General features: G+C 46.4%; 1 protein-coding gene across 1 annotated transcript in view; it reads right to left on the reverse strand.

The window, feature by feature from the left end:
• TDP2 (tyrosyl-DNA phosphodiesterase 2) overlaps positions 1 to 23086 on the reverse strand; it is a 72054-nt gene that overhangs the window by 8808 nt on the left and 40160 nt on the right. Inside the window, exons 5-6 of the mRNA XM_068236985.1 lie at positions 11299 to 11417; positions 2118 to 2288 (exon numbers count right to left, since the gene is read on the reverse strand). Of these exons, the coding sequence (XP_068093086.1) occupies positions 2118 to 2288; positions 11299 to 11417 (290 nt within the window). The remainder of the gene's footprint in view (positions 1 to 2117; positions 2289 to 11298; positions 11418 to 23086) is intronic.

Here is a 23086-nt window from a genome sequence, read left to right on the forward strand (position 1 = left end):
ATATATATATATATATATATAAGATTTTGGGTGAATTTACGGCTTCTGAATCATACCCTCAACGCTGGAAATTTGTTTTCCCTGTACAAGCTAGTTTGTCCATGACCTGCATACTTGTTTCTGAAGCCGGTTATCAGACCTTTCTTGGGTGACTGCACCTTTCCCCAAACTCTACTTTGCTTCTCACATTTAAATGCCCACTGCTGTTGTCTCCAGCTCAGAAAAACGACCCCCTCCCCTTCCCATCAGGTAGGCAGATTTAAATACCACATTAACTCCCAACTTCTTGTTTCCATCCCCTTAGCCACCCTGACCAGCACATACAAATAGTGGAAGGGAGAGTAATATTATATGCTGTATACCCTTGGATGCAATCATGTGACCAGAGGCACCTTATTCAAGGAGTAAGACATTCACTTTTGCGGGGGGGGGGGGGGGGGGGGGGGAGAGGCGGCCCAGATTGGGGGGGGGGGGGGGAGGGCGGCCCAGATTGGGGGAGGGGGGGGGTAGAGAAAAGGCCAGCGTGTTGTATCCTGGGATGTCCCATCTGTAGTATTTTACTTTGCACTCCAAAACTTGCTCCCCTGTTTTCACTATATCAATTTTCTTATGAACATGGTATTTAGCAGACTTTTCTGCTGCATTATCTCACCTTACTTATTAAAGGGACTCCGAGCAGTGCAGAAACTATGGAAAGATGCATATCATTTTAAAGCTCTCTTTCTCCTCTTTCCAATGATATATAAACCACCACCCTACGTCTTTTAGTTTTCGCTATTTTCGCAATTGAAATTGCCGCGACCGCGATTTCGATCGCGAAAATAGAGAAAACTAAAAGGTGTAGGGCAACGATTTAGGTGTCGTCAGAAAGAGAAAGAGAGCTTTAAAATGATATCCATCTTTCCATAGTTACTTGTATTACACAGGACGACACTTTCCCCAGTGTCAGCAGCTCCACTCTGCTGAATGCAGCTGCTGACTTTGACAAAAAGTCGCCCTGGGTAATACAATATAACTATGGCTTGATGGATATCATTTTAAAGCTCTCTTTCTCCTCTTTCTGACGACACCTACATCGTTGCCCTACGCCTTTTAGTTTTCTCTATTTTCGCGATCGAAATCGCGGCCGCGGCAATTTCAATCGCGAAAATAGCGAAAACTAAAAGGCGTAGGGTGGCGGTTTATATATCATTGGAAAGAGGAGAAAGAGAGCTTTAAAATGATGTGCATCTTTCCATAGTTTCTGCACTGCTCGGAGTCCCTTTAACTCTCAATTTACCATATTTTTCGGACTACAAGACGCTCTACACTACCCAGCTACACTAGACTAATCCCTGCTGCACCCACCAGTTACACTACATACCACGCTACACTAACCCCTGCTGCCCCACCAGCTAAGCTACACTGTACTAACACTAACTAATGTACTAATACTATTCTACACTAACACTGAAATATTGCACCTGATCCTTTCCTCGCCTCTCACCCTCGCTCCGATCCGGTTCATGTGGACACACTTCTTTTCCCCCCTTCTCCTCCGGCAGCAGCCGACAATATTGCAGGACGCTATGGCCGACTGCCACTATCAATCTCTGGGTCCTCAGTACTTCCATACTTCTGCATTAGTGGTTGTTACCATATTCCCAGTAGTGCACGTGTGCTGTGGCGGACTTGCACCACTACATACAGCAACAACTACTAATGCAAAAGTATAGAAGCAGGAAGTACGGTGGACCTGCAGCTGTATAGTGGCAGTTTGGAAAAAAGATGCACCCACTCCGCTAACCCCTACCCCCCAAGGCCTCCCCCCCCCCTCCCCACAGTAAATAGCTTGGTGATTTTCTCCGGGGGGAGAGAGAGGAGGTGGGGCCAGGTGCCGGAAGTCAGATGATGCAGGGACTTCGGGACTGCATCACGGGACAAGACTTCTCAGGTTTAATATAACTTTTTCTTTTACTCGCAGGCTGCCAGATTTTCATTTTCATTCTGGAGGTCTTATTTAAGGTAGCAACAATTAGCTGATTATGAGCATGTACACTTGAATATACAATTAAGGATATCTGACTCAAGAGACATGTTCCAAAAGAGGTAACATGACCTATTAAATAAAAACTCACCTCCTCATCTCTTAGGTTTGTATCACCCCCAAATATTACTGTGCTAGATGGTGAAACCTCCAACATCTTCTTCAGGACAGTCTGTAGCTGCTTTATACGCTCTCCTGTGTGTTCCTTGGTGCTCTCTAAATGAGAAGTCATGAGGCAGACATTGTTACCGGAAATGTTAACCTAAAAAGAAAAAAAAAAAAAAAGAAAGGCTACATTGTTGTTGTTGACACATCTCTTCATAAAGGGGAGTGCATAGTATGTCCAAATAAGACCCGCAGTGACCTGGCATTAATATACATTGCCTAGTAGATGTGTTGGCTGTTATGTCTTGGACTCTACTTGGATGCTGCTCTTTGACTCGCTGGCTTGGCTCTTGGATTTTTGTCTACACCCCTTTGGTAGGGTTTTGATTGTCAAGCATGGCGACTGAGGCGGATTGGTCTGAAACTGACCATTACTGCGCCACTTGTGATGGCTTTATCTGTGTTACGTGTGTGAGCAGATATGTACAGATGTGAGTAATCATGATCTTGACCGTAACTCTGTTAATAAGAGTAGGTGACCGTTTTGCTACGATAACCTGACCACTCCCAATGTGAGTCTATTTGACACGCCATTTTTTGTCCTTCCTATGGAAAGATTACATCTTTTACTATTGATGAGCACTTAAGCTCACTTTGGCTACCCCATCTCTGACCCAGAGGGGCCATCCCTGTGGTCACATGGTGGTGGCTAGTGTTGGGCGAACACCTAGATGTTCGGGTTCGCGAACGTTCGCCGAACATCGCCGCGATGTTCGGGTGTTCGCGCCGAACTCCGAACATAATGGAAGTCAATGGGGACCCGAACTTTCGTGCTTTTTAAAGATTCCTTACATGCTACATACCCCAAATTTGCAGGGTATGTGCACCTTGGGAGTGGGTACAAGAGGAAAAAAAATATTTGAAAAAGAGCTTATAGTTTTTGAGAAAATTGATTGTAAAGTTTCAAAGGAAAAACTGTCTTTTAAATGTGGAAAATGTCATGTTTCTTTGCACAGGTAACATGCTTTTTGTCGCCATGCAGTCATACATGTAATACAGAGAAGAGGTTCCAGGAAAAGGGACCGGTAACGCTAACCCAGCACCAGCAGCAGCACACGTGATGGAACAGGAGGAGGAGACGCAGGAGGAGAAGGCCACGCTTTGTGAGACACAACAACCCAGGCCTTGCATGAGGACAAGAAGCGTGCGGATAGCATGCTTTTTACCGCCATGCAGTCATAAATGTAATAAAGATAAGTGGTTCAATAAACAGGGACCACGCGGCAACGCTAACCCAGCAGCAGCAGACGTGATGGAGCAGGAGGAGGCGCAGGAGGAGAAGGCCACGCTTTGTGAGACACAACATCCCAGGCCTTGCATGAGGACAAGAAGCGTGCGGATAGCATGCTTTTTACCGCCATGCTGTCATAAATGTAATAAAGATAAGAGGTTTCATAAACAGGGACCGTCACCGGCAACGCTAACCCAGCAGCAGCAGACGTGATGGAACAGGAGGAGGCGCAGGAGGAGAAGGCCACGCTTTTTGAGACACAACAACACAGGCCTTGCATGAGGACAAGAAGCGTGCGGATAGCATGCTTTGTACCGCCATGCAGTCATAAATGTAATAAAGATAAGAGGTTCCATAAACAGGGACCGGCAACGCTAACCCAGCAGCAGCAGCAGCACACGTGATGGAACAGGAGGAGGCGCAGGAGGAGAAGGCCACGCTTTTTGAGACACAACAACCCAGGCCTTGCATGAGGACAAGAAGCGTGCGGATAGCATGCTTTTTACCGCCATGCAGTCATAAATGTAATAAAGATAAGAGGTTCCATAAACAGGGACCGTCACCGGCAACGCTAACCCAGCAGCAGCAGCAGCAGACGTGATGGAACAGGAGGAGGCGCAGGAGGAGAAGGCCACGCTTTTTGAGACACAACAACACAGGCCTTGCATGAGGACAAGAAGCGTGCGGATAGCATGCTTTGTACCGCCATGCAGTCATAAATGTAATAAAGATAAGAGGTTCCATAAACAGGGACCGGCAACGCTAAACCATCCCAGATGTTCATTGGTCATGTTACTTGGTTGGGGTCCTGGAGTGTTGCGTAGTCGTTTCCAATCCAGGATTGATTCATTTTAATTTGAGTCAGACGGTCTGCATTTTCTGTGGAGAGGCGGATACGCCGATCTGTGACGATGCCTCCGGCAGCACTGAAACAGCGTTCCGACATAACGCTGGCTGCCGGGCAAGCCAGCACCTCTATTGCGTACATTGCCAGTTCGTGCCAGGTGTCTAGCTTCATGCCCGGTTTCAGGTCCAGCGGTGCCAGCCACAAATCCGTCTGTTCCTTTATTCCCCTCCAAATTTTCTCCCCTGTGTGCTGCTTATCCCCAAGGCAGATCAGCTTCAGCAACGCTTGCTGACGCATGCCAACAGCTGTGCTGCACTGCTTCCACGATCCTACTGCTGCTGGTGCTGGGTTAGCGTTTCCGGGTGAGGTACAGCTTTGAGATGCGTTGGAGGAGAAGGAGTCAGAGAGGTAGGTGCTGCTGTTGTTATCCAGTGGGAGGGACGGCGGTGCAGCTGTTTGCGGCGTGGGCAACACCCGCGCCGTAGCAGGTGAGGAATCGCTGCCAGGCTCCACAAGGTTCACCCAGTGCGCGGTAAGGGAGATGCATCGACCCTGCCCGAACGCACTCGTCCAGGTGTCAGTGGTGAGGTGAACCTTGCAGGCAACGGCATTCTTCAAGCTTCGGGTTATTTTGCTGACCACGTGCTCATGCAACTCAGGCACTGCAGAGCGCGCAAAGTGGTAGCGGCTGGGAACCACGTAACGTGGGATGGCCACTGACATCATGCCCTTGAAGCTGTTTGTCTCCACCACTCGATATGGCAGCATTTCGCAGGCCAGAAGCTTGGCTATGCTGGCTGTTACTGCCACGGCCCGGGGGTCATTTGCTGGCAATTTCCTCTTGTGCTCAAACATCTCCGAGACAGACAACTGAACCGAAGGGCTGCACACCGAAGGGCTGTTGGTTGTTGTGTTTGATGAACACGGGGAGACCTCAAGAGCACTACTCCGGAAAGTGACAGTGTCAGCGTCGTCTGATGTTTGTGAATGTTGTGAACCACGCAATGGCTGGGCTACTGCTGCTGCTGAGGCGGGTCTGGTGGTGAGTCTGGTGAACCCAAGGGAGGCAGTGTTGCTGGTGGTACCCTGTCCTGCCGCGTTTGCCCACAGAGTGGGATGTTTGGATAGCATGTGGCGGTTCATGCTGGTGGTGGAGAGGTTGTTAATACTTTTCCCCCTGCTCAGGCGGGTCTTGCACACCTTGCAAATCGCCATGGTAACATCCTCAGTGCAGTCTTCAAAGAAAGCCCAGACTTTGGAGCACCTGCCTTGCTGGCGATTTCTGTTTGCGCCTCTTTTGCCTCTCACTTGAACTTCCACGCTTGTGGTGCCTGAAATTGCGCGCCGCCTACCTTGTGGCACAAGGCGAACTCGTGCAGCAGTGGGTTCTTCAACAGACTCATCTGTGCTGCTGCTACGACGGCGATGTTCTCGTTCACAAACAAAATCTGGGTCTATGTCCACATTGTCCATACCCTCCTCTTCCATCTCCTCAAACTCGTCATATGTCATTGTGGGGGGCCGCCGCCGTGGAGTAGAGCTCCCCAGAACAACCTCTGCGCAGCTCACTCCAATGTCGTCTGGTTATCTGGCAGTTGTGTGCGTGGTGTCGCTGCCGGTTGTGTCAGCTTTGTGCCCACTGGATCCTTGTAACTGGCTGAGGACTCGGACCTCGTGCGTGATGTGCTGGTGCTGCTTAACCCACTGCTGGACGCTTGAGAGGTCATCCAAGTAATTATCTGGTCCTGTTCTTTTGGATCTGTGAAGGTGGTTGTCCTGGACAACATGGGCGGTATTGAGTGGGTTTTCTTGGGTGCTCCCCTGTGGCCTGTACGTGAACCGTCAGGGGAAACACCTCTTCCCTTGCCCCTCCCTCTTTCACCGGATTTCTTCCTCATTTCACTAATCCTTAAAGTACACGCTGACTGGCAGCAGTACAGTGGCAGTACAGAAATGCTATACAGTGGTGGGTGAGCGGTGTACCACTATTGCCAGCAGCGACACAGAGCACAATGCTATACAGTGGCGGGTGAGCGGTGTACTACTGTTCCCAGCAGACAGAGTGGCAGTAAACACAATGCTATATAGTGTGGCTGAGCCGTGTACACAGAGTGGCAGTAAACACAATGCTATATAGTCTGCTATATAGTCACCCCGAACGGGGTGATGTTCTGCAGAACCCGAACAGTGGCGAACACTGTTCGCCCAACACTACTGGGAACGCAGATTTTAGTACCTAAACACACGATACAACATGTTTTCCGGGGTCGGACTCTGAGGCACATACAGATGGTCCCGATCATCATCCTCATCATACAACTCTTCTCCTGAGTCTGACCCACCCACCACCTCTGCCACCCCAACATCCCCAGACACAGACCCCTCATCGTCCTCAACATTAACTTTGGATGCTGGCCTGAGCCAGACCTCCTCCTCCACATCAGGCCCCATCATCTCCTCAATGGCAGCCCTCATTAATCGCTCTGGCCACGGACCGATGGACACAACGTTCTCCTCCGGGGAGGGCTGCTGCTGACCACTGGCTGCTGGGGTGGATGTTATAGCTTGCGTGGGGCGTTGGCTGTTGCTGTTGTTGGGTGTGCTGCTCACAGCGGAGGTCTCTGAGGAACTCATGGTGAGCTCATATAGTGGTTGGCGGTGAGTGGAGTATTACTGATCCCAGCAATATACACACTGACTGGCAGAGTACGCAATGCTATATAGTGTGGCTGAGTGGTGTACACAGAGTGGCAGTAAACACAATGCTATATAGTCTGGCTGAGCGGTGTACACAGAGTGGCAGTACACACGATGCTATATAGTCTGGCTGAGCGGTGTACACAGAGTGGCAGTAAACAATGCTATATAGTGTGGTTGAGCCGTGTACACAGAGTGGCAGTAAACAATGCTATATAGTCTGGCTGAGCGGTGTACACAGAGTGGCAGTACACACAATGCTATATAGTGTGGCTGAGCGGTGTACACAGAGTGGCAGTAAACAATGCTATATAGTGTGGCTGAGCCGTATACACAGAGTGGCAGTAAACAATGCTATCTAGTCTGGCTGAGCGGTGTACACAGAGTGGCAGTAAACAATGCTATATAGTCTGGCTGAGCCGTGTACACAGAGTGGCAGTAAACAATGCTATATAGTCTGGCTGAGCGGTGTACAGAGAGTGGCAGTACACACAATGCTATATAGTCTGGCTGAGCGGTGTACACAGAGTGGCAGTAAACAATGCTATATAGTGTGGCTGAGCCGTGTACACAGAGTGGCAGTAAACAATGCTATATAGTCTGGCTGAGCGGTGTACACAGAGTGGCAGTACACACAATGCTATATAGTCTGGCTGAGCGGTGTACACAGAGTGGCAGTAAACAATGCTATATAGTCTGGCTGAGCCGTGTACACAGAGTGGCAGTACACACAATGCTATATAGTCTGGCTGAGCCGTGTACACAGAGTGGCAGTACACACAATGCTATATAGTCTGGCTGAGCCGTGTACACAGAGTGGCAGTACACACAATGCTATATAGTCTGGCTGAGCCGTGTACACAGAGTGGCAGTAAACACAATGCTATATAGTCTGGCTGAGCGGTGTACACAGAGTGGCAGTAAACACAATGCAATATATATAGCGTGGCTGAGCGAGGTACACAGTGGCAGTACACACAATGCTATATAGTCTGGCTGAGCGGTGTACACAGAGTGGCAGTAAACAATGCTATATATAGTGTGGCTGAGCGAGGTACACAGTGGCAGTAAACAATGCTATATATAGTGTGGCTGAGCGAGCGGTGTACTACTGTTCCCAGCAGCGACACACAATGACTGGGGGGACCCTGGCTAGCATGGCTGGAGCGCGAACTACCCTGCCTGCCTACCCAAAGCTAAACCCACAGAGAAATGGCGGAGATATGACGTGGTTCGGGTATTTATTTACCCGAACCACGTGACCGTTCGGCCAATCAGAGCGCGTTCGGGTCCGAACCACGTGACCCGTTCGGCCAATCACAGCGCTAGCCGAACGTTCGGGGAACGTTCGGCCATGCGCTCTTAGTTCGGCCGTGCGGCCGAACAGTTTGGCCGAGCTCCATCAGGTGTTCGGCCGAACTCGAACATCACCCGAACAGGGTGATGTTCTGCAGAACCCGAACAGTGGCGAACACTGTTCGCCCAACACTAGTGGTGGCCCGCAGAGTGCTGCCATGTTGCGGTATAGATCCTTCATTTTGATTGGTAGGAGTGGAGCTTTACTCCCACAGTCACAATGATCACAAAGCCATCTCTTCCATCCTGACGGATCTGCCACACATGAAACTGTCAAGCCAGCACGAGTTGCCGGGTGTTGGACAAAGGGAGCAGCTGGTAGAGGCGTATGGCACAAGTTTTGAACACCAAGGAGGGTACCTTAGCAAAGTACTGACACCTCCCACACATACGAGTGTGAAATAGTACGAGGACATGGACATAGATACTGATGCAGCTGTGATCATCATGAGTGACGCTGTGGTAGCATTGCATTATTACTGTAGTAGATTGCTCATGAATAAATACCCTTTTTTATTGTACAATACTACAAAATTCAGTCAAAGTTAAGCTTTGTACACATGCTTGATGATACTCAGCTGAGCTGGCCATTCCCAGTCACCTCAGATGAGAATCTAGCATGGGTAAAGGTGTCCCCTGGAGGTCACTTAAAGGTATGGCACACATTGTGCCGTGCAGTTGTCCCTCCTTCCCTTTTCATAGCAATAGCGTGTCACTTGACTCTAGCTGAGGGACATGTCTGTATGAGCTTGTGCCCAAAACTCAAATAAGACACCATACTTTTTAACACCACCTACTCTAAAACTAGTGTGGCTGAACAACATTCTCCTTTTTTCTATGGGAACATGTGTATAGCATCGTCTCCCCACCCCAAAAAAACGTTCTAGCGCAACTCTAAATTCTGGCCAGAAAAGTGCATACACATTCAATGTACATCTTAATGAGAATGTCCAATCATCTGATTCAGTATCCAGCCAACTAAAAATAAGAACACCGTGTATGCAAAACAACATCATAAATACCATGCAATTGGGCTTTTTAAAAATACCAGCAGATGTAAAGCATGGAGAGATATTTAACCACTTCTTGCCATGGGCTGAAGGGAACAAATGTGCACGAGTGTAAAAGAGTGTCACACACGTGCAATTCCCATAATAGATTTTTATAAATGTCCTATTTGTACTAAAGGTACAAGAAATTTTTAATCAGGATACTTTTTATTTACCTCCAAGTTAGCCAATAAATGGTAAGCTTTCAGCTACTAAGCCTTCTTCAGACTTTCTTCCTGTATATTCTAAAGTTGCACAAATAGAACCTTTATAAACGTCCATATTGCAGGAAGTGGTTAAAGCAAACCAGAACTGAAAATAAACTTATGACATAATTGTTATGGGTAGTGCTTATGGTAAATAGAACATTAGTAACATAGAACAGGGTCTTATTTTTAGTTTAAGAGTTCTATTTAACCACCGCCTAACACCAATTAACAGTCACAAGGTGGCTCCCCCAGGACTGCCTAACGCCGACTGGCATCAAGTCCTGGGGGAGGAGATCAGCGGGGATTGCACGTGCAAATGCGGGCACATTCCCACTTGAGTGAACAGTCTGCCAGCAGCGATCGCCGCTAGCAGACTGTTAGACGGCGAAACCGCTGTCTATTTGCATTGTACAGCGATGCAATCTACTGCAGCGATGTATTGGGGACAGCCCTGTCATTTGGCTGTCCTCTGGAGAGGCTCACCACACGATCCCCTCTCATAGGCTGATGCCTATGAGAGAGGATTGCTCTGATTGGTCCTCGGGAGGAGGTAGGTGGAATTGCACATTTTTATTAAGAATTAATAAAAAAAAAACAAAAAAAAAACAAGCTGCAGCAGCGATCAGAGCCCACCAACAGAAAGCTCTGTTGGTGGGAAGGAAAGGAAGGGGGGGGGGGGGTTCATTTGTGTGCTCAGATGTATGGCTCTGCAGCAAGCTATTAAAGCTGCAGAGCACTAATTTTTTTGAAAAATGGCCTGGTCATTGGGGGTAGGGGGGAAGCCGGTGGACCTTAAAGGGAAGGTCCAAGCAAAATAAAAAAATGGAGTTTCACTTACCTGGTGCTTCTACCAGCCCCATGCAGCCATCCTGTGCCCTCGTAGTCACTCACTGCTGCTCCAGTCCCCCGCTGGCAGCTTGCCAACCTCGGAGGATGGCGGGCCGCATTGCGTACATTTTTACGCATTCCCGCTAGTGCAGGAACATTAACACATACATTTTTATGCATTACTGGTTCAATTGAACCAGTAATGTGTAAAAATGTATGTGTTAATGTTCTTGCACTATCGGGAATGCGTAAAAATGTACGCAATGCGGCCCGCCGACCTCCGAGATCGGCAAGCTGCCAGCGGGGGACTGGAGCAGCAGTGAGTGACTACGAGGGCACAGGATGGTTGCATGGGGCTGGTAGAAGCCCCAGGTAAGTGAAACTCATTTTTTATTTTGCTTGGACCTTCCCTTTAAGTGATTAACACTGAATTCTAAACAGCAGCCATGACAGTCTGATGTAAAATCTTGCTTCAGTCAGTTGCAAAACAATAATAAGTATGACCCTTTGAACTCTTCAGTACTACAACTGTATCAGCCTGGTCTTCTCAGCTAGGTAAATGTGTTTTGCCTACCATTTACTTTTCACAACATGGAGATAAATTTGACTGCTTGACACCCCCCCCCCCCCCCCCCTCCCATTTGCATAGATTACAGGACTGTGTTTTTTTTATATTTGCTGCACAGGAATACATAAAACGTACACAAGACAATTTATTCGTAGGACTAGTATTATGTGTGCCTCTTTTTATCTCATGTCACATGCCAGTTCTAGTACCCTCTAATGCAAATTCACACTAGTTTCCTAGAAGCATGCATGACAGGGTTATACTGTAATATTTAAATGTTCTGCAGTTATAAAAAAAAAAAAAACAAAAAAAAACAACTTACATTTGCTACTAGCAAATTCCTCATCATGGACGTAGTTGGGTATGGTACTATTTCTTGGCTTATTAGTTTTACTCTGGATTTTTTCAGTAATATTGCAGTAAAGTATTCATCTTCATTTCCTGAAAATACAGTTTTTGTTCAAAAGATTGTAAACATTTCACATTTAATTAGAAATATGTGACCTGCCTCCTCTCTCACCCCCATCATTTATGCACTTTCTCCCTATGTCTCTGGTAGTAGTGACAGTTTCTGCATCGGTCATGGCGCTCGACAGTAAGAGCTTCAACTTTTCACAACTCCATTAGTGCTTTAGAGTCCATCTCCAGTCTCACAGTAGATTTCACAAACGGATCCTTGTTGCCGGAGTGAAGCCCCCAGTAAACCACTCTCAATTACAGCTCTCCACTATGGACAACAGCAGGGTAAAAGAATAGTGGGTATTTTAGAGGTCAGTTGAAAGGATACCCGAAGTGAAATGTGACATGAGGAGATAGACATGTGTATGTACAGTGCCTAGCACACAAATAACTTGGCTGTGTTCCTTTTTTTCTTTCTCTGCCTGAAAGAGTAAAATATCAGGTATGTAAGCAGCTGACTCAGTCCTGACTCAGACAGGAAGTCGCTACAGTGTGACCCTCAATGAAAGGAAATTGCGACTATAAAACGCTTTCCTAGCAGAAAATGTCTTCTGAGAGCAGGAAAAAGATAAAAAGGGTCAATAGTTCATAGATTTTAGCTCTGGCATACTTTAACTGTTTTTGCTCAATGACATTCATTGAAAGATACCACAGCTGAGAAAAAAAGTTTGCTGCAGTGTGTGTGAGTGTGTGTGTGTTAAAAGTACATACCAGTAGCCGGTCCTGCCCCCCTCCGTCTGCCGCCGTTAGTCTCATATAGGTCCCGGTGTCCGGCGACTTGATTAAACCCCCGCTACCGGACATACTGCGCCCTGTGTTCGCAGTATGTCCTCCCGTCTTCACCTCTGGCCGGCGCATAGCGAGGGGGTCAGAAGCACGCTGACTTGCGTGTGAGCTCCATTGCACCAAGCGTCACATGCTAATCATGTGGCCTTGGTGCAATGGAGCGCACACGCAGCCCAGACTAGACGGAGGAGTCAGCGTGCTTCTGAGCCGCTCGCTATGCGACGGCCAGAGGTGAAGAGGGGAGGACATACTGCGCACACAGGGCGCAGTATGTCCGGGTGTGGGGGTTCAATCAAGTTGCCGGACACCGGGACCTATATGAGACTAACGGCAGCAGACGGAGGGGGGCAGGACCGGCTAATGGTATGTACTTTTAACACACACACACACACACACGCACACACACACACACACACACACACACACACACACACACACACACGCACACACACACACACACACACACACACACTTTTTTTCTCAGCTGTGGTATCTTTCAATGAATGTCATTGAGCAAAAACAGTTAAAGTATGCCAGAGCTAAAATCTATGAACTATTGACCCTTTTTATCTTTTTCCTGCTCTCTCTTTTAACCCCCCACACACTGCAGCAAACTTTTTTCTCAGCTGTGGTATCCTTTAAAATTTAAAAAGTAGATTTAAACATAAAATAAAAAGGTGGAATATGTTACAAAGTCGTAGGAGAAGGGAGATAGATACAATTGTTTATTTCATTCGTTTATATTCGCTTCGGGTGTCCTTTAACAGCCTCTAAAACATCTGTGTGAACATGAATGCTGTGAAATGGATGTCTGAAGTGGTGCGGCAGAGATGAAGTTTCATACAACATTTTACCCATGGATCTGTGACTACAGAAACCTCAATGCGTTGAAAGTCTGATTATATATAATCACACTCCTTGTGTGCTTAGCACGCCAAACAAATATCAAAATACAAAATTACCCGTTATTTTGCAAAAATTATCAAAATTTATAAAATATGCATTATGCTTCTTGCTATATGTAATGCAACGCCTGCCCCAAACAGTGCTATCTCCTTTAAAACCTCAGGCACGTGGGCATCACTTCTACCTACTACAAATCACAAACATATAGCCAGGGAGAAAAGCCACTGCAGATTCATCTCCTGGCTAGATAAATAAAGTGCACTTGTATATCAGGCCTGTTGATCAACCTAATGTCCGCCAATTCCCATAGGGATATTGCAGTTTTCCTGTTAACAATGATGCATGCGCTCCTAAGCGCTTCTCATCCCGTCCGCATAATTGCACTTATCAGACAACCTGTATAATGTATGCATGCATGCTAACAGTTCCGGCTAATGTATATTCCATACCCATCATGGCTTATATAAAACAATCCATGTAGTGCTTTTATCCAGTTCACGTTTACTGGCTATCAATTGCTTTTCAATTTGTTGTATACTGCTATAGTGCTTACCCAGCACCCTCCAGTGAAGTTATATTGAAGTGTTATTCCTTACGTGTCCTAAAGAAAGTTATCTCAGACCGCCACCCTGTCACACTCCACTCCGGTTGCGGAGGAGCTTAAAGAGAACCAGACACGATGCACCCTCATGTATTTTATTACATTTATCAGTGGGAACATGAGAGTAAACACATACCCTGCTTTTAGTTTCATTCTTATCTGCTTAATTAGTCTATTAGCAGCTGTGATAAGAATACCCCACTGGCTCAGTCTAGGTTTGACCTGGAATCATTATAGCAGAGTCACTCTTCTGTGGAGTCTTTTCAAGCCCAAGCCTGCCACCTCCTGGCTCAGATTTCCTGCTTTGCATACTGAGAGCTGTGATGACATGGGAGGGGCTGCTGCTGCTGAGAGAGAATCTCTGAAACAGACAAGTGTGGCTGCAATATGATCCCTGTGTGCACTAGTTAATGATGATGACTGCAGTTTCATTCTTATGAGAGACACTTCCTACAGGCAGCTGCACATCATACCAAAATGAAAGCACACAGATGAATATAGCCTAGATAGCAGCCTAGTCTCATATAGCCTAGACAGCACATCCAGAACAACTCATAACCCGGAAGCAGAAGGGATAGGAGCCAGCGGCCATATTTGATTTTTCCTGGAGCAATAATGGATACAAAAAAAAACACTAAAAAAGGCACACCAGAGCGGCGAAATTATCAGGTACAGCATTTATTCTTTACAAGCTATCGACTAATATGTTCATTTTGTGTGAAACGTTCATCTCTGGTTCCCTTTAAGCCGCCAGTCCTTCCACGCCGCTCGTACTGCAGTTCTACCTCTATCTGGGACGTCTCCCTGAATTAGGAAAAAGTACAGCCTGCGGGGAGTTCTCTACACCTCTCCCCACCGCTCCGTTATTCAAACACCATGGCTTGCGCAGGTCTCCTCTTTCACGGTGCGGCTGACATCACCAGTCTTTGCATGAACGGTGGCTCACTGCATCCGAAAAGGATTAACACGTTTCAGCTGTGTGCCAGCCTTCGGCAGAATCAGATACCTCTGCATTGCCATCTTGTAAGTATTTATAGTCATTGCATTTCAGGTTTTTTCATTTCCTTCACATAGGTTAACTCTTTACATGCCCCTTTATTATTTCAATGCAAAAAAAAACGCTCTTTATTTATTTTTTCTAACTTTATATTCGGGGAAGGAGAGTGGGGGCTATATACTAACCTCACAGTCATTTCCTCTCAGAAACCCACCATTTTCTTCTTACAGTGATCCCTTCCAGATCTGATAATATTTTGTCAGAACTGAAATATACCAGTTGCTGTCAGTTATATATCAGCAGCTGTCAATTACAACTGAATGTGTAAGGTAATGTCCATGCACCCCTATGGCTCAAGTGGGTGATATTACAGTTTAACAGTGTGCTGACCAGGAAGCTGTTATGGAGTAACGGCCATTTTCAAAATGGAGGACGGGGAATTCCACTGATCACAGTGGAAAAATAGGGTGCAGGAGAGGAGAAAGAGATTGAGGAGTAGACTACACAGGTGGTAAGTATGACCTGTGTATGGTTATTTTGACTATTTATTTTCAGTTCTTGTTCTCTTTAAGAATGTAGTAGATGCTAGACCTCAACTTAATTTTAAGAAAGCCTCAAACCTACAGAATGTTCTGTCTAAAACGTTCAATTGCCAACCTGAACCAAGAACTTTTCTAACACTGGATGGTTACTATAGGTGTAAGAAATGTTATGGGTGCAGAGCATGTACAGGAGGCCCTTCAAAACAACTTAGTTTTAAAAGCAATGTCACTGTATAGACTTTCACTTAAAAACTTTTGTAATTGCAAAAGTAAATATGTAGTGTACTTGCTGGAATGTCCACGTAGACTACAATATGTGGGTAAGATTCAGCGAGGATTTAAGAGAAGACTGCGAGCACACACAGAAAAAGGGGAGATGAGAAAGATCCAAGCAACAAGTCTTTTTGCATAATCAATCAGCTTAAAGAGGAACTCCAGTGAAAATAATGTAGTAAAAAAAAGTGCTTCATTTTTTACCATAATTATGTATAAATGATTTAGTCAGTGTTTGCTCATTGTAAAATCTTTCCTCTCCCCGATTTACATTCTGACATTACATGGTGACATTTTTATTGTGGGCAGGTTATGTAGCTGCTCCTAGCTGTTTTGGCTGTTAGAGACAGCTGTAAACAGCTAATTCCTGTCTGTGAACATTGTTACATTGTGGCAGTTTGCCCAGAGTACCGCGGTACTCAGAGCTTCTTGTGGGAAGGGTTTCAGCACAAAAGTCATACAGCACCCCCTGATGGTCTGTTTGTGAAAAGCATTCCATTTCTCATGTAAAAGGGGGTATCAGCTACTGATTGGGATAAAGTTCAATTCTAGGTTGAGTTTCTCTTTAAGGCCTCTTGCACACTACATGCAATTTCGAATTTGCGATTTTACATACTATTATGTATTTATATAGCGCCGACATCTTACGCAGCGCTGTACAGAGTATATTGTCTTGTCACTTAACTGTCCCTCTGAGGGGCTCACAATCTAATCCCTACTATAGTCCTATGTCTATGTATGTATTGTGTAGTGTATGTATCATAGTCTAGGGCTAATTTAGGGGGGAGCCAATTAACTTATCTAAAAATATGTTTTTGGGATGTGGGAGGAAACTGGAGTACCCAGAGAAAACCCACGCAGACACAGGTAGAACATACAAACTCCTTGCAGATGTTGACCTGGCTGGGATTCGAACCAGGACCCAGCGTTGCAAGGCGAGAGCGCTAACCACTACGCCACCGTGCTGCCCGTTACAGATGATTCCGATTTTAAATCGGTACTGCATGCTGTGTTTTTTTCTATGTTTATCTTTTTGTTTTGATAGCATCCAGAGAAAAATCGGAATTGCAGTGTGCATGGGGTCTCAAGGAAACCCGAGACTAAGAGGGGGGAATATTTCATACATACCTGGGGCTTCCTCCAGCCCCCTCTGGCCATCCTTCTCTGCCTCCTAGTTCTTCTGAAGTTGGCCACGGAAAGTCCTCCAGTCCCTGGCGTACTGCGCATACGTGGCCTGGCCATGCGCCCTCCCCCCCATTGCACTCCTGTAGCCGGGAGAGTTCTGCTCCTGAGCAGTCACAGAACACCCCCGGCCCCGGGAGTATGACGAGGAGCGCATGCAGCCAGACTGTGCCTTTGCCAACTGGAGGACTTTTTGGGTCCGGTTTCAGAAGATCTAGGAGGCAGTAAAGGATTGAGGGAGCGATAAGCCTAGAGAGGACAGGAGGAAGTCCCAGGTATGTATACATTTTTCCCACCTCTTCGTCTCAGGTACATTTTAAACAGATTGGAGAGAACAAAACAGAGGAAGAGACTTACTAAAACTTGAAAACAAATGGATTTCTACACTCAAGACTCTCAAACCAAATCAAGTCTCCAGTGTTCTCCCCAGAAATTCTTTCCAGCCGGGTGGCATGAAAATGTACCTGGGTGGTGTCCGATGGGGGAATACTGAGCAGACTCAACTCTGCTTAGAGCATAGGAGGAGGATGTGGAGGCAGGCCGATGACAGCCAGGTGTTCAACAAAATGGAGCACCCAGCTATAAAAACCCGGGAAGAACACTGGTCTTTACATTGATTTTAGTATAACTGTTTTATAGACAATTCCTAGATTATTTCTTACTCATTATTTTATTAGACTTCTAGATATTAGACTTCTAAATGGACACAAGATGGCAGCACTGTGCAGCCAAATTGGGACACCAAAGATTTTATGTGTAGTTTTCCTTTTTAAAATTCAAAGTATTTGCGATAATGCAACTTTAAAGTGTACCTGAGACTAGAAGCGTCTCCGGTTCCATACACCTGGGGTTTCCTTAACTCCCCTAGCGGTAATCCTGAACTGAGCTCGGGCTGAAAGACAGCAGCTCAGAGCGGTAAGCCTGAGCTCAGTTCAGGTTGGCTAATACCACCATGCGGGCAGTTTTCCTGGGTTCCGCGCCCAGGCCTCCCCCCCCACGGCTGCTGGGATCATCATTACCTCTGCAATTCTTCCGGGGACCTGGCGGCCAATCAGGTTGGCGTAGTGGTGTGGGGTCATGGGGAAGTAACAAAAAAAAAAAAATCTGATTGGCCCAAATTAGCATTGTATTGGATACAAGTGAGTTTGTATCCAATGCAACGTTGCCATTTGCTTCCTGGCTGTGTCTTAGCTAAGTACTATGATCTGTGTGATTTGCTGATCTATCGTACTTTTCTGGCTACCTGTTACCGATTTTTGCCTAGATTTTGACTATTCTCTCTTTCTGCCTGCACCAATTTTTGCCTGGACTTTGATTTACTGTTGCTGATTTTTGCCTGGATTTTGACTACTCTCTGCCTGCTGCCTTCACCGACCTCTGCCTGGATTTGACATCTCTCTGCCTGCCGTTTGCACCGACCTCTGCCTGCCTGTCATTTGCTAAGACGTCAGCTTCCAGAGGGCGTCTCACTGCTGAAGAGCTGGTGGAGTTTGAGGACAGTGATCTGCAGTCACTGGCGGACTCGAGTGACAGCGACACACCTGGAGATCTGTCATCTGACCCAGGTAGCAACAGCTAGTGACTCCATTACCACCAAGGTCAGTGTTGTCCGCGTTTGGTACCCCATAGACCAGGGATGGGCAAACTACGGCCCGCCTCAATCCAGCCCCCCCGAAACCCGCAGCGTGTTGCAGGCACTCCGCCGGCCGGTCTGCCTATCGAATCAGACAGGGGGACAGAGGCGGCCGGCCGCGGCGTGCCTCCGTCACTCTGCTTGACTCCGCCCCGTGCCTGGAGCCATTGCCATAAGCCCGCTGCGCACTGCCCGCCTGTGGGAGTGAGCGAGCCGAGCGTTCTGTGCTGGGGCCTGGGGGACCTGCCGCCTGCCAGGGGCTGTGGCAGCCTGGGCTGCCTTTGGCTGGGTAACACTTGGAGCGGACTCCTGGCTGAGAGTGGAAACATCACGCCACCTGCCTGGCTGCTGCTGTGGAGGAGGAGTAGGACTGAGGAGACAGGTCCTGAGAGGAGGTCAGGTCCAGGTCGCCAGAGGAGATTGCAGAACAAGGTTTTTAAATTGTCTTTTACTTGCTTTGTTGCTCACTTTGTTGCCTGCCTACTATTTGGCAATGTGCTGCTAATAAGATTGCATTTGTGGGTAGATCTGCTGCCAATCTCATAGCATCTGTGGGTAGATCTGCTGCCAATCTCATAGCATCTGTGGGTAGATCTGCTGCCAATCTCATAGCATTTGTGGGTAGATCTGCTGCCAATCTCATTGCATTTGTGGGTAGATGTGCTGCCAATCTCATTGCATTTGTGGGAAAATGTGCTGCCAATCTCATTGCATTTGTAAGAAAATGTGCTGCCAATCTCATAGTATTAATTCAACAACTAGGCTGCGCTGTCTGTCCACAATGAGTTATAATCAAGATTTAAGATCACAATAATTTTTGAAAAACGATAGAGTTATTTGTCCATACAATGTCCACAAGTTCCAATGGGATCGCTGTCACACTTTTCCAGATGGTAAATATAGTACAAATGCTGGACTGCGCTCTCCACTTCCTATAACAACACAAGATTGCACATAGCGTGACTCTGTATAGAATATTCACACACCACCCGTGCTACAGTGATCAAAGTGCAACACACGTGACCGCACACTCCTTCTTTGAATCTGCTCACCGGATTTGCACCACCTCAGAAACCAGGTGTGTCTAGCGTTTGTATACAATTCCACAAGGCACTTTCTCACTTCTTCATCTTTTCTTTAATATAAAAGTTCCTCAATAAAAATACATAAAAACAACATAGTGTGATCCTATTTAAAACATCAGCCGCAATGCCCGCACAAATGCGCACTCACGTTATAGTTTCTTGATTAATAGCACATCAAAAGTCCCAACAGCAAGGTCTGCACGGCACCTGAATGAATGGATGAGCGGCGTCCCGACTCCCCGTTCCCTTCACGGCTACCCGGCTGCTATTGCGGCGCTTGAATCTCCCTCTCGATCGGCTCCAATCTGGTGACGTCAGACGCGCTGGACGTGGCTCCGCCCTACGCGTTTCGACCAATCGGTCTCATCAGGGGCTGACGCCGCTCATCCATTCATTCAGGTGCCGTGCAGACCTTGCTGTTGGGACTTTTGATGTGCTATTAATCAAGAAACTATAACGTGAGTGCGCATTTGTGCGGGCATTGCGGCTGATGTTTTAAATAGGATCACACTATGTTGTTTTTATGTATTTTTATTGAGGAACTTTTATATTAAAGAAAAGATGAAGAAGTGAGAAAGTGCCTTGTGGAATTGTATACAAACGCTAGACACACCTGGTTTCTGAGGTGGTGCAAATCCGGTGAGCAGATTCAAAGAAGGAGTGTGCGGTCACGTGTGTTGCACTTTGATCACTGTAGCACGGGTGGTGTGTGAATATTCTATACAGAGTCACGCTATGTGCAATCTTGTGTTGTTATAGGAAGTGGAGAGCGCAGTCCAGCATTTGTACTATAATCTCATAGTATTTGTGGGGAAATTGAAGGGATTGGTATGAGATAGGGGCTTGGACCGGAACAACAGAATACTCAAGCAGCTCAGGGTGACCCAAAACTACTAGGGAATAAAAGGGGACTAAAGAGACCAAAACCCCTTCTACTAAATGGCCACCGCTCAGTGAAGTTACCATGGAGGCACTGAGGTTCCAGCCTACAGGTGTCTAATGGTGAAGAGGCTTCCTACTCCCTAGAGGGCCGTTAATTTATTAAGCACACACTACAACTAGTTTACTATCAGTACTGTAAAGGATTAAAAGCATATACTGTACATACTGGGGATAGCAGAGATCAGCTCACGTTTCAGCTAGTTTACAATCACTCCTGGCACAGAGTAAGGGCTCAAACTCACTTGCAGTGTTATTTTTCCCAGCATTTTAAAATACACTCTACCATTCATTTAATTGAGAATTGCAGCACAAATTGACGTGATTCTCATTTAAATGAATAGGAGAGAGTTTTCAAAATGCTGGCAAGAAACACTGCAAGTGGGATGAGCCCTAACAGCTTTTATTGCACACTAGTAGACCTAAGCCCGTTTAAAAACAGGCTCTAGGTCTGTGTTTCTGGGTGTGCCCCCACCACCCGCTCACACACCCAGCCGCCTGCTTACACGCCGCCTGCTCTGCTCCCTGGCCCCGTCTCCGTCCTCCTGTCTGAGGCTAGATCCATGCTGCGCACATGCGCAGTAGCAAAAAGCATGGACAACACTACAGAGACAAAAAGGCACACGCAGGGACATATGAGTTTTATTATATAGGATACTTGTGATAGCAGATATCAGCACACTGCATCCAGTGTACTACCAGTCCAGGCACAGAGTGAGGCCAGAAACCCACTAGGAGCACTTTCTGGGTGCTTTGTGATTTGAAAAGCTCTTGCTAATGTAATGCTATGGGTGTGATCCACTTGAGCGACGTGATTTTGTAAAAATCCCCCCATAGTATTGCATTAGCAAGAGCTTTTTCAAATCACTAGTGCTTAGAAAACGCTTCTAGTGGGTTTCGGCCCTAACAGCTTATACAGTACATAATGGAGGTAGCATAGATCAGCACACGTTGCAGCTTGTTTACTATCAGTAAAGGCACAGAGTAACAGCTTATACTGTACAGACTGGGGGTAGCAGAGATCAGCACACGATACAGCTTGTTTACTTAAAAGAACACTATTGATTAACTTGATTGTTTTAACCTGGTATTGTGAGAGTTCCCGAAGTGCTGGTAAATAATGCTGCATATATTTGACTTGCTTATCTCTTTTGTTTACTGTATCAAATTCTTTTCACTTTTAACAGACAGCAGTCTTCTCTAATCTGACGGCAGAATGAGCCATGAGGGAAGGGAGAATTCCCTCACATTGCCTCTGTTAAACCTGTGTGTGACAAAAATTCCTGTGTTCTGTGTCTCTAACTGAAGTGTCTGAAGAGAGCAGAGGAAATGTAAATAGTTATAAACATTTGTAATCGTCTGTGACACCACAGCTTTTCATACTTTTTTCTTTTTTTTTGCTTCCAGAGAAAAATACTCTGCAGTCTGATATGAAAAATTAACAACACTGGCAGACACCCCTTCTGAGAATTATTTGTTCCAATAGAACTAAATCCTACACACAATGAATTAAAGCTTTTGCCTCTGATACTTAAAGTGGACCCAAACTAAAAATACAAGATTTCAGAAATAAAATCTATTTTCTAAATTATAATAATAAATAGCAGCCTTTTTTCAGCTGCATGATGACAAATATAAAATATTTTACATTTATATGAGAAACCCCTCCCTTCCTTTCAAATTGCCGGCAAATAATCCGGCAAACTGGTGGAGTAGATGGTGTCCAGCAAAGGAGGAATTGCTAATGGCTGCCCCCAGTATAACCCTAGTTATGAAAAGAGAAGGGTGAAAAGCATGCACTGAAATGCTCATAGGCTTGAAGGAGTGTTTATTTATCTTTGTATGTGTCAGAGTGGTGCAACTAAATATTTTGAATTAAAAAAATGTTTGGTTTGGGTCCGCTTTAACATGAAAAGTAGGAAAATGTTTACACAGCTCCTTAGACATTATTTGGACATTGCCATTTTAGAACACTTGGTTTGATCGTTTTCCTTTAAGAGTGATACGGTGTGAGTGTAGAACATCGCTGGGCAAACTTTACGCGGACTGGGACGCCAGCTGCGAACCACATACCTTTTTTTTTTTAACAGGGCTGTGGAGTCGGTACAAAAATCCACTGACTGACTCCTCAGGTTAGGATTCCACCGACTCAGACTCCTAATTTGCATATTACAATCTTGTTGATTAAAATCATGTAACATGAAATGCATCTCTTAACTGCCAACGCTTAGGAATTTTAAAGACAACTGAAGTGAGAGGGATATGGAGGCTGCCATATTTTATCTGGCGAATCTTTTAGTCATAGACTAAAACTAGCCCTTGGTACGAGTACTTGTAGAAGGTACAGACAGGAACAAAGAAAATCTATCAAGCCCTAGGCCAGAGCTGCCCAAAAGGTCGATCGCGATCTACCGGAAGATCGCGACCGCCTTCATGGTAGATCGCGTCTTGTTAAATGTTGCGGCCGGCAGCTCATCACGTTTAGCTGCCGGCCAATAAGGATGCAGGGGAGGAGAGGCGGCGAGGAGACTGGGGGTGGCGGGCAGCGTGCGAAGTACATGCTTGTAACGTGCCGCCGCCACCCCCAGTCATGACGTAGCGGCCGCGCCTTCTTCCCTGCATCCTTATTGGCCAGCGGCCTTAGCCTGCCAGAGCATTCCAGGAGTCCAGGACCCTCAGCCGCCGGATTGAGGCAGCTACTACCTCC

This window comes from Hyperolius riggenbachi, chromosome 5 (assembly GCF_040937935.1).
Source record: "Hyperolius riggenbachi isolate aHypRig1 chromosome 5, aHypRig1.pri, whole genome shotgun sequence".
Lineage (NCBI taxonomy): Eukaryota > Metazoa > Chordata > Amphibia > Anura > Hyperoliidae > Hyperolius > Hyperolius riggenbachi.